Source organism: Tiliqua scincoides, chromosome 5 (genome assembly GCF_035046505.1).
Source record: "Tiliqua scincoides isolate rTilSci1 chromosome 5, rTilSci1.hap2, whole genome shotgun sequence".
Lineage (NCBI taxonomy): Eukaryota > Metazoa > Chordata > Lepidosauria > Squamata > Scincidae > Tiliqua > Tiliqua scincoides.
This window is the reverse complement of record NC_089825.1, coordinates 21,942,386-21,954,875: the sequence shown is the minus strand read 5'-3', so window position 1 is coordinate 21,954,875 and position 12,490 is coordinate 21,942,386. Positions and strand designations below refer to the sequence as shown.

The 12,490-nt window shown below is 42.4% G+C and overlaps 1 protein-coding gene across 1 annotated transcript in view; it reads left to right on the top strand.

The window, feature by feature from the left end:
* MALRD1 (MAM and LDL receptor class A domain containing 1) overlaps nucleotides 1–12,218 on the top strand; it is a 241,450-nt gene extending 229,232 nt beyond the window's left edge. The window contains exons 32-34 of the mRNA XM_066627647.1: nucleotides 5,168–5,231; nucleotides 8,781–8,846; nucleotides 12,123–12,218. Coding sequence (XP_066483744.1) covers nucleotides 5,168–5,231; nucleotides 8,781–8,846; nucleotides 12,123–12,218 — 226 coding nt within the window. The remainder of the gene's footprint in view (nucleotides 1–5,167; nucleotides 5,232–8,780; nucleotides 8,847–12,122) is intronic.
* Nucleotides 12,219–12,490: the final 272 nt, after the last annotated feature.

Genomic DNA, 12,490 nt, shown 5'->3' with positions numbered 1-12,490 from the left:
ACATATTTACAATAGTTCAGAGTTAGGTGTGCAGTTGGGTATGAAAATGAGATTGCTTGTGCATGTATAACCTTCTCCCACTTTCTCTCCATTACATTGTTAGGATAAAAGTAGAGATGAATGGCCAATAGACTCAGAGCGCAATCCTAACTTGCGCTGGAACAGGCAGGCCAGGAGGTACAGATCACTATCATTGGGACAAACTGCCCCAAATGGTAATGAATGTATGGTGTCAGGCCTGAGTCAGGTTCAGAAGTTTCATGTGCATCTGAACATGTGTGTGCACTTTGGGAACCTCTGCCTTGCAGGAGTTTTCACACAACTGCAGCTACATGTAAATCTATTGTGAGGATTATGGTCAAAAAACAGGTAGGCATAATTTTTTAATAAATGCGTCGTAAAATGCATGATGCCATTCAATGTTTTATTTAAGCCTCAGTGAGCCCTTTGTGATTGATATTACCTTTCTTTATCTATGGTTGGTAAGGGTGGTGGTATCTCTGCTAGAAGATGGATGGATGTTACATAATCCCAGATTGCTGCTGTATTATATGACAGATTTACTGAAAACGTCTTCATGTGATCAGCTTTGGGAATCCAAGATTAAACCTTTTCTTGTTGGGTCAGGTGTATTTTGTGTAATGTTAAAAAAAAAAAATACTGAACTCTTTAACCAAACATTGGTTTTGCCACTGGCCTTTCAATAACAAACAAACTTCAAATTGATCCTTTTCTCTCTAATCTTGTTATTTTGGAACTTTGTCTATTTTCATTTCATATTCAAAGCACAATAATGTGAATGACTATAATATTCTGGACTATTTACTGATTACTTTGGACAATTTGCAAACAGTGGGTTGGCTTGCTCCTTGCTGTAAAGTGGAGACACAACTTTATATTCACTGCAAGACCATATGAAGATTAGAGTACTGATTATGTTAATCATCAGTTATCACTTTCAATAAGGGTAAGGGTAATGTCTTTGTTAAGACAGACGACATGCAAACATTACAAGTCTACAATGAACACAAAGTTACTATATACTTAGTAGAAGAGTTGTCCTGATCTCTTAAAAAAATAGCAAGTAAAACTGTTGACTAGCTTGTTTGGGGAATATGCCATGTGTCAGAACCTATGAAATAAAATGCAGGATCTAGTATTTCTTGGTTTATGTAAGTGTGTGTGTATAATGATCAGAGTGCTGGGCGAGTGCAGTGGAGCTGAGCTGGGGAGCAGGCAGCCAAACAAGCCTGGTTGAGTGGCAGGAGTTCAACTTTGCTTCAGCCAGAAGTTGCTTAGATAATCAACCAGGTCAGAGTCAGCAGTTAGGTCTAGGTGGGACCCCTATTGTCCCCCTTGATTTACCTGACTGTGTAAAGCTGATCACTGCATATTTTGGTCATCTGTAGTAGTGATGCTGGAGTTCAACAAAAAGCACACCAGCAATTCCCATCTTCTGAAAACTTTATCATGATATGTAGTTCCCCAGGACTCTGCACATGCCCAGCTGTGTTGGAATGGCAGATTGCTGTTTGCCCTAAAGCACCACCATAATGCAAGTTCCGGCAGAGCAGTGAGTCCATTGCATTGGGCCCAAAGAGTCCTGTGGCACCTCAAAAACCAACCAGTTTATTTCAGCATTAGCTTTTCTGAATTGCAGTCCATTTCATCAGCTACAACTTCCACAGAACTGCCAGAGAGCTCAGCAAAAAAACTGGAGACATCACTGTAAAGTAGGGGAAGCAGTTGTCATACACAGTCCTTGCTCACTAAGGGCTGATTCTCACATTCTATTTTTAGGTTATGCTTTTTTCTCAAGTACACACCTAAAAATATATTGTGTGAATGACGCAAACACATGTTTGTATCATACAGGTACATGCTACTGTAGCTGGGGACTGAGGATCTGCTGCTGTGTCAGTGGTAGGGCACAGTGCCCTGCATCAATCATGGTTTGAGTCTAGGCTGTCCAGCTGAAATGCTGGGATCCCTCATCCAGGGCTTTAACAGTGAGTTGACTAGCTTTGCAAATTAAAGGCCTCCTAAGGTCAATGGGACAATGTTAGAGAATGTGGTTTTAACATTCAAACTGTATAATTAAATTCCTAAAGGGCCTTTGACTCAAAAGTCAAAACCACAATGTTAGCACAAGCCGGCCATTTCTGCACACAATTGATGGGTTTCTGGCAATTCATGAATGATTATATTTCCATGTGAAGAGTGAAACAGCATGGCTGATTTGCATGGCTGATTGGCAAAAAAAATAATCAGTCCGTGGTTTTAAGCAAAGCTAATTTTTGAATTGCACCCATTTCAAACAAGGTGAAATAAAAAAAAATACCCTGTTAATAAACAGCTAGACAAGGCTCTGAAACTTGCGTTTCAAATGTCTTCAAAAACCAGTCATGCACAAAGTAAGGGGTGCATTGCATTATAGCCACTACCAGATAAAGGAGCTTATCCCTTCCTCTGTGCCCTCTTTTGCCAGTATAAATCTTCCTGCAAACTGCTGTTTGCCTCACTTGTGAAAATATAAGTGTACATTTTCTCTGGTGGGACAAAACTTTGTGGTTTACATCCAGAAAATGATGGTAGGGAAAGGATTAAAGTTTATTACCCAGCACCATGGCCCTGTTGAAATTCAGGGGTATCACAGCTAGTTGTTACAGAGATCTCCTACATTTTAAAAAAAAAAACTGATTCTGTTTTGCAATGAAATTCTAAGATGGCTTTATATCAGCTTTAAATCAAACAGTTTCTGCTGTTTCTGTTGCTTGCAGTTTCTTTTATTAACAATTAGTCTCTCGAGAGAGAGAGATATCTGGGATACCTGAACATGTTTCTCCAACATCTTGTTCTAGTTTGGGGAAAGAAAGGGGAAGAGTAAATGAGAGAAATAGGCATTTAGTTCATTTACACTTACTCAGGCATAATAATTTGTGGACTAATTTGTGGACTAATTTGTACAAGGTTTACTGGATTGTAGCATGATTCCAATCTACAGGTTGAGACTAATTATTCACGTGGGTTCCTTTCCAAGCACTCACATGGATGGCAAAAAATGCACTATAGCAAATCAATTTAAAAAGCAAAGTTTCTTTCCTCCAGTGATTTAAAAACAGCCTTGGCGACCTTTGTGATGTAAGATAAGAGTCATTAAGAGACAATCCATCAATCAGTTGTCCTCCAAGAGTTTACAAAGGCACTTCACTCAGCCCCTCCCTTTCAGGTGCTCAGGGGGAAGGGAGGGGTCTGCTGGCGAGAGAAGGATTGATGGATTGTCAGCCAGCTGCCTTCTCTCTCTCTCATTAAGGAAGCTATTGTTAAAGGACTGTTCAGTTTTTAAAACTGATTTTAAAGGGGTGCATTGTTCCCCTTCTCCAGCTATCAGCACATTCCTTCTTATTTGCAGGGGCCATTCATGTCGAGTCAAATGAGTGTATAAAGAATCCGTGTATAAATAGGCTGGACCTGTATTTTTGTAAATTGAGAAAGTATTATTAAAATTAAATCAGATAACTGCCAAACTACTAAAGTCCTGCCAGCTCCAGAATTTGGGAGAAACTCAGGAAGCATCCTTCGTGGGCCTCCCAAATGTGGACTGTATTTCCTGTTGTGGCCTGAACACAGAATCTTGTTCTGGATGAAGGAGATCCATGTAGGGTGTCTTTCCAAGTCTCCAAGTTCAGGAGTTCCTTGGCAATTGACATTTTGCATGATGTGATTTTTGACTCTGAGCCTCTTACACAGATAGATAAAAGAATGCATTTTTCTTTTTCAGATAAAGTATTTCATCTTAAATACTAAAAGACACACTGAGCTTAGCAGGAGTCTTACAGTACAAGCTTATGTATGTCTCCTTAGATGTAAATCCCATTGTGCTCATGAGGCTTTCTTCCACAAAACAGTGCATATGATTGCAACCTTACAGTACAATCCTATGCATATCTACTCAGAAGCAAGTCTCATTGAATTCAGCGAGACTTACTATCATGTAAATGTGTATTGCAGCCTTTGTTAGAAAAATCTTGACTTCACAGTTTGGTACAAAAGGTTGACTTCTAAGATTTACAATATACTTATTGAAGACAATGCAGTTGGAAAAGAAAAGAGAATTGGAAGAAGGCCACAAGACTGGAGCATGCTGCGGTGATCATCATGGTGGTGCCGTGATCAAGGGGCTTGTAAAAATACCTGGAGAGTACTGCCAGAGTCTGGAGGCTGCAGAGTTCCCCAGACTACTCTTTTTGGGGATCCCGACTCACTACCGATTTTGTGATTGCAACCCTGAAGTGGGTTGCAATCACCAAAGAGATCAGTTTGGAGCAGCGTGGAGGCCCAACACTGGCTGGTGCTGTATCCACAATTATCTGGGAATAAGCCCCATTTACTATAATGAGACTTACTTCTGAGTAGACTTGCATAAGATTGGGCTCTTTGTTTATTAAGAAATTACATTTGACCATTACTACTAATCAGCTTGAAATTCATTTTAAAATATTGTAACAATAGCATAAGATGCTGACAAGGCTAAACAAAATGCACATGGAGATGTACAAAACTGAATGCAGATCATATTTGAGTTTGGGGAGGGTGTGCAAAAGTAAAATGCTGTTGGAGGGGAAGTGCAAATTTGAGTTATTTCTGTAGTCACTTTGCCTTTTAATTCATTGGCACTCTTGTTTCATCACGTAAGAGACTGTACAGACAAAAATTACCAACAATTAAGTGTTAACTGAATGGTTATAGCATGAGAGAAGAGAAGAATCAAGTCATCAAGATCAAGTCATCCGTGACTTCAAGACCACTGGAACAGTTTTCATGTCACTTTGGAATGTATGTTTCATTAGACTGCTCCATTGGAATTACTTTGGTTTTGTAATTATGATTACATTCAAAGCATTCTTTATTTCAGAAACTGCATTATATTGTATTGAGTGCTATTTTAAAAAAAATCACAGAAGACTGTGGTGTGAGGAGCTAAGATCAGAAGGTTTAATTTACTTTATAGAGAAGAGGAAGCCATTTTGATTGTATGCTCCATGGCATCCTTCTCAGAATAAGAATTTGTTTTGGTCCTTGTTTTCCCTTTGGCTTTTACCTTGTTTTTAACAAAATGCAATTTTAACATGTACCACCCTTTGACATTGTATCTTTTAATTTAAAGGAAACCTGAGGAGTTTCTCAATACTGCATTTGACAACCCACTTTATGAGGCTCGAACCATAAAGGTAGGTGGAAACGGCTGCCATACACTTTAGGAAGTGCATACTATAAAGCTGCAGTTATTTTCCAGATATATTACCCATGAAAGGGAGTTGGAGGATCCCTTGGTGAACGTATTTAAATGAAGAATACAAAGGCTACAAAAGTACTACATTCTTAGCAGCAAAGAAAAGATTTCTGTTACAACCTGCTCTCAGCATGCTGGTAAATGCCACTTTCAAGGCAATTCAGAGCTAAAAATATCTCTGCAGCCACCATTTTTATATTCACCAAAGGCTAGTAAATCTGAGAAATGCCAGCACAAGTTCCCGATCATATTATTATTTCTCGGAAACGTTTGCAACCCACCAGGTGCTGCTGCTATGCAGCCTCTGTCCATTTCAGTGGAGTTGTGCAAATCTCCCTGGGCAGACCCTTTTGGAATGAAGATGATGCAAGTGCAGAACCTGATGGGTTGCAATTTGTGCTCCCTCTAAAGTGCGTGGTGGCACAACCTGCAACTCCTAACTGAGCTCTGTACAGCGCAAAGCTTGGCAACCAAGTGGCATGATAACATCATCACAGAACCAGAGCTGCAACTCATCATGATGCCACACAGCTGCTGAAGTGGTCCATGTGCTGGCATAGACCCCCAAGACAGAATGCTGGTTGCAATCAGAAAGGACTAGTTCTTTCAGGGCGCAATGCAGTGTTTTCCAGCACTGACATAAGGGCAATGCAGCTCTGAGGTAAGGGAGCAAACATTCCCTTACTTTGAGGAGGCCACCATGAGTGACACCCAACTGCAGGATGCAGCACATGTCCCATTGGCACCACTATGCCAGTGCTGGAAAGCACTGATATAAGGGGTTAGGATTGCGCCCTCAGCCTGTTAATGCTCTAAACATCCCGAACCATTTAATGCCATGTGTGTACATCTTTGTTAAGCCTGTGACTGCGGTGTCACAATGCACATGACTACAGACATGTACTGAGGGCAAACCAAATGTATCCAAAAATAGACTCATTGGTTTGCATTTCCTGAATCCCATTTGCTGGTGGCAAGTTAAAGAGTTTATTGTTCCTATAAAAACCTTGCAGTTGGAATTAGGAATGCATTTGGTACACAAGCATTTTCACATTTCATAAAAAGGAGGTAAACACTGAATAACATTGTGGGCAAGATATTCTGCTTTGTTTTAAACCTCATATATTCTGATTGCATTTACCATTACTTTGCTATTGCCTAATGATAGCTATTAACTCTATTAAAAACAGCTAATCAAAGGGGCTTTATCTAGAATTCTTTGGAATCAAAGACTCAGATTAAGCCTGCTTCATCTTCTCTGCCCTACTGTTATCAGTGTTGCAATATAGGATTGCAATGGCAAATCACATTTTCTTTATCTTTTCATGATTATCTGATAAGAGTTCGTTTGGTGCTTAAAACCAGCCATGGTGTTGGTTACTTTGAGTAAAAGCCTTCTCTGTGAGCCCTTGTGAGAGGGCTGGATTAACAATAGTTGCCCATATTGAGCTTGTGCACTCAGAAGTTAATTATAACAGATCCAGGACGGAATTTCTTTTGTAGCAAACTGAGAAACAGAGCATGATGTCAGAATTGAAAGTGAACTTTTCAGAGCAGCCTGAAATGCAATGACTGAGTTTCTTTCATTTGTCTTAAGAAGTGCACATGTATTCAAGAGTTACTGGGCCCAATCCAATTGCTAAACTGAGATTTAAAACCTCAGTGGGGTTTAATTTAAGATCCTGTCTAGGAGTTTGAGGTAGTAGTCCTACAGAGTAGGTAGGTGCCATTGAACAAGTGAATACGCCTAAATGTCCGGAAGATGTCCGGAAGAACTTTCAGTCTGGAAAGTTCTGCTCCTTTATGCCAGATGCAGATACAGATGCAGAATGCCAGATGCGAGGGAGGGCACCAGGATGAGGTCTCTTGTTATCTGGTGTGCTCCCTGGGGCATTTGGTGGGCCGCTGTGAGATACAGGAAGCTGGACTAGATGGGCCTACGGCCTGATCCAGTGGGGCTGTTCTTATGTTCTTAATGCCTACATGTGCTTAGGCTCCCTGCACTGTTTCTGTTTCCTAGTATTTAAGCATGCTTAGCTTTTCCTAAATTTCACATCTTGCTTAAAGCTGCTCAGAGAGAGAGAGAGAAATAAAACATGTATGTCATATAGTGCAAGCATGGCACATAACACCTTTGAGCAAATGCATCTGCCTCTGTTTTAACTCAGCACCTCCCTGTTTTACATCCCTCTCTAGAGCCATTGTTGGCCTTAGGAACTGTGAAGTCCAATGCAAAACATTTTTGCATCCCCCCCCCCCAATACCAGAATGAGCAGCAGTGGTGAGGCGCCAGATAGTGGTGTCACCACCAACTGCTTCCAGGGGGCTGATTTCAAACCAGTCAGACCCAGTGGTGATTCAGAAGCCTTATTACATTTTGAATACATTGGAAGATTCCATTCCAGACCATCAGCTAAAGAGCAAGATGCCAGCTCTGGCTGCAGGTGCTCTGCTTGCTGCTCCAGTGCAGGGCCCCTCCAAATTAGTCAAACTGCCCTACGGCCAAACCTTTAGAGTATTGATCAAGTCAATATCTTCATTCCTTGTGGCAGTCATCTGTTTTTTTACTCTGTGTAAGAAGCCATGTGCATTGATGGTGCTTGACAAATAAATAAAAATCATGGTGGGCCAGCAATAGCACATGGCACCCTTGGGTAAATACTAGGAATCTAGAATTCCAGTATAGTTCACTCACTGTCTTGGCACTTGCACTGCTGCCAGGTCCTTTAAAGGTTTTCCTTTCTCCCCACTGACTTTTTAAATCCTCCACAATATCCTGAGCAATATCATGAAGGGGGCATTGTGGGATAATTAGTGGCTCCAACTGATCCAGTGCTGAGAGGAGTGCCTCTTCCTGCCTGCTTGCCTGTTTGCTGCTCAGTAAGTCTTCCAGGGCACTCTGGAGCAGGCCCTGGTGTCATGAATCAGACATTGTTTTCTAAATGTAAGAAGTCTTCTGATGAATCACCCCTGGATAAAGCACTATGACCCTAAACACTTGCTCTAGAGTATCTTCCTGCAGTGCTGTTCTAACCACACAGCAACTCAATCCTAAAGAATTTTTTGTGATGTTGCACTGCCATAGCTGTTTGGCTATCCATCCTAAGCACCTGTCCTACCTGCTTTTGCAGGTAGTCTTAGGATAAGCCTGCTGAAAGGTCCCTTGTGTTTACTGTCCTGATGAGCTGGAAGCTCAAAGTCTGACCTTTTTGATTTCTAATGATTAAATGCCATTGGCTCCCCTGATGCCTTTAGTGATATGTGAATTCAGAAGCTGAGCTGCCCTGCACAGGGGACTGTGAGGCTTTATTGGCAATGTCCTAATAAAGCCAACAGTCCCCCTGGGCAGCTGATGCTATGAATATTTCCTTTGTCTTCATCTTCTTCTAACTGTAAGCTTTTGGAGTGATAGAGCTGCCAATATTTCTGTTGTTTTGTTCACTGTTGAGTAAGGTTGGCCTGAAGCTAATGTTTGTCTCTTTTGTAGTCTACAGAGTGTGCTGCCTCACTGGGAGTTCAGATCAGTGTTTCTCCATGGCAGGCACAGCAGGAGGTATGTGGGAATCGTTTTCTTTTCAAAGTGCTTTCTGAAAGGATTACGTCCCCTGGAATGGATGGTTGAAATGATAGCCACGCTTTAACTCCTAAGTGAAAAGATGGTTCTTTTAAAGCTCTGATCACATTTACATTTCTTACATTAAAAGTTTTGCTACCTGATAGAGAAGTCCTATGGCAGTGGCCTGATTCCATTAGCTGAAAAATCATAGGCTCCAACTTTCCCTATGAGCCAGGGACAGTCATCTTCAGAGAGCTGTAACCCACTGGCATATCTGAGGGGGGTCAGGGGGCAAATGCCCTGGGCACCACCTGGCAGGGGGTAGCACTGTGACCCCCTCCCCTACCTTTTTTCTTTTTTCCTTAAGGCCCCTTTATGGGGCTTAGAAGGCCTTCTGAGGCTCTGTAAGGCCAAAAAAATCACTTTGGCCAGTTTTCAGTGAAAACCAGCCTTTTTAGGGCTTTCAGAGACCTATTGGGGGCCAAGGTGGCTGCATGTGGCCGCTCTAGCCCTCAGAAGCCCTAAAAACATCACTTCCTCCATCACTTTCCTCCAAAAACCAAAAGTTACATTTTTAGGCTTGGGGGACGGCATTTTACAGTCCTAGCCCTGGGCAGCACAGGGGCCCAGATTGCAATTGCCAGGATCACAATTGAAGTGACCCGATCCTTGTAAAGCATTGCTTTTTGTTTGCTTTTGTACCTCTTGCGGGTGGCATGCTAAAATGTTCAGTGTGAATTAATATTCAGTTGGGAATTTGGAGTTCAGCTCCTTCTGCAGAGTCTCTAGAAGTTAGACCTTGGGGTAGGAAGTGGATGGATTGTCTCTGGTTTCAATGGTGTCAATGTGAATGAACTGTTACTGCCCCATACAGCAAACCAGCATGCCGTGTCACACAATATAGCTATTTTGATAGCTTAATGTAGGATGTTCTGTTATCCCTTTAGCCAAAAGAGCAAGCGCCTTTCTGGAAGTTAAATCGGAGAAACACAAGTCATTGCAAAGGAAAACAGCATATAGGAGATATAACAGAGCCTTTATCAATGTGTAGGTAGTCACTGGGAGGTTCAGTAGAAAGTATGACTCTCAGATATGATTGACCTGAATAGCAGGAATCATAACACCAAGCTGTAGTTCAGTTGTTCAGTAGTAGGATATGGAAGTAGGAAGATGAAACAGTGCTTCTGTCCCGGTTGCCAAGCAGATAATAAAATGGAAATTGTAGTGGTCAAAGTCACTTCTTAGCTGCATAGCACGCTACTGAATTATAATATATCTCCAAATTGATGCTAAAAATACTTAAATGTTAGTCAGTTTTCTCTAATTTTCTGCTCTTAAATTGTAGTCCCAGTGGTGGTATGACTCACTACCGATGCCTCAGGTCCACTGCCACTGCACAATTACCAAAAAAAAAAAAAAAAAAAAAGATTCAGTTGCACAAGTGCAGGACTTCAGGCTTGATTTAAAGGGCTGTGCAAATGAAGAAGCTACTTTGTTTGCATGGTCCCTGTAAATCAAACCAGTAGTCCTGCACTTCGGAGTTTGAAGAAACTGTGCCTGGAGCGAGGTAGGGAGGTGGGTGATCCACTTTCCATTCGCTTTTAGTAGGTGGGAAGCAGGTTGGCATGTGTTGCATATGCAGCAGGCTGGAGCGAGGCAATGACAGCAGTAGACTCATGGTGAAAGGCACCTCAGATCCTCCACCCTCTCACCCCTCCCCTGCAATCTGCCGCTGATGCAACCCACGTTGCCTTGCCTAATGGGCAGCAATGGATGAGCTGCCTAACAGCCCAATCCTATACTTCCCAGCGCCCAGGGCTACAGTAGTGACAAATGGCTAGCGGTGCATCTCATGGGACTAGGAAGCAGCACCAGGGCTACTTTACCCTGTATAATCCCCAGGTAGCCCTAATGGGTCTCCATGGATCTGTGCCTGCTATTGAGCTGTCACAGAAGACCTGTGTTGGGTCTCCCAGGCTGGGAAAGGGGTTAGGATATAGCAGCATGGCCTGCCACTATCTCTGCCCCCTCCTGCTCTGCTCCCTCCCCTCCCCACACCTTCCCCCACCCTCCCCTCATCCTGGAACACCTCCCCCTGCCAAGACTTACCTCTCTGCCACCCAGTGCTAGCCCAGAGATCTGGGCAGTGGACCTCTGTCCTCCTCCTGGCTTCAGCTCACGCTGAGCCAGCTCCAGCACCGGACTGTTGCAGACTGTCGCAGGTGTGCCCCACAGGTGTCACTGTTTGCGACAGTGTGCGCCGGCACTGAGCCAGCACGCACCACGTTGGATCAGGCCCTCACTCCAGTGAATGTCACAATAGGTGGTTTACAAATGATGGCTACATACATACAAGCCAATAAGATTTATTTTTCTTATCACAGATAGCAAGCATTTGGCAAATCGTCCCCAAATCAGAGATGCTAAGCATCCCTTTCCTTTTCCTAACCAATTCTGGATTTTCGCCAGAAGCAGCTTGAAGCTCAGCTCCATGGGCTTTACCATAGGATCTTCCGTTCAGCTGTACAACACACCAAGGCATTCCTCAAAGTTGTACAGCGAGCAGCCAAGCCCGTCTCAGCAAGGCAGCTGCTTTAGAAACTGTCTGGAATGACTAAAAGCGCAGAGTGCATTGCCTCGAGGTGGACATTCATCTCCTTTTTCCATAAGTAAATGTGCACAGCTTGGCTTTTCTTCCACACCTCTGAAGGAAACGAAAGGAGGGACAGAGTCAATAATCTTACAAGGGATTTAGTAATTATGATGCAGAACTCTGTTCCATGAGCCACATTAGCAAGAACATAAATGTGTCATAGCACACTATGTGATAGGTGAAACGTTTTGTGACAGGTATGACTTATTTGAAATATTTTTTTCTGAAATGTGTTCCCCAAATTAGAGCCCAATCCTAAGCAAGCCAGTCCTTGCAGTCAACAGGACTTACTCCCAGGAAAGTGTGGATAGGATTGGGCTGTTAGTCTGCATTTGATTTCTACAGCTCAGTTGATGTTATACATTATATTGGGCTCATCTTATCCACAGGCTTGGCATCCAGTTGTGTCCAGGAGGTCTTCTAAGGCTCTCCAGCGATGGATTTGATTATCTGCAGAATTCAATAACTGCAGGGGGTCTTGGAACAGATTCCCCCATGAATAGCTGCTTTGAGTATCTGGCAGGGAGAGAAAGCAGGATATAAATTTTTAAAATAAATAATACACTGTACATCAATTTATCAATTTGTTTTGAAATAACTGCTTACTTTGTTTCCCCTAGTTTTCTTACAATGAGGGCATAAAGGGTACTTCCTTTGCCAACCCTTTATATGGCACAACTACAGAAAATGTGGAAAACGCTATCGGAGGTCACTGAAAATGGGCGTAAATCAAGACAGACACTTTAAGCACCTTCATCCAGCATCATGATTTTCTGCTTCTAAAATTGAACCGAAGAATGGCATAGCATGAGTAGCTTGAATGAAAATGGAATGAGTTCCCTATTAGAATAATTATGTCCTCCAAATAACACTTCATTCAAAATTGCAGCCACCCACATGGGAAGGCAGAGTCTTACGTGATATTTATGCTGGCAAGTATCAGTCTTGGTAACGTTAGTTTTGAATTCGCTGCATGGTTGAACAGTTT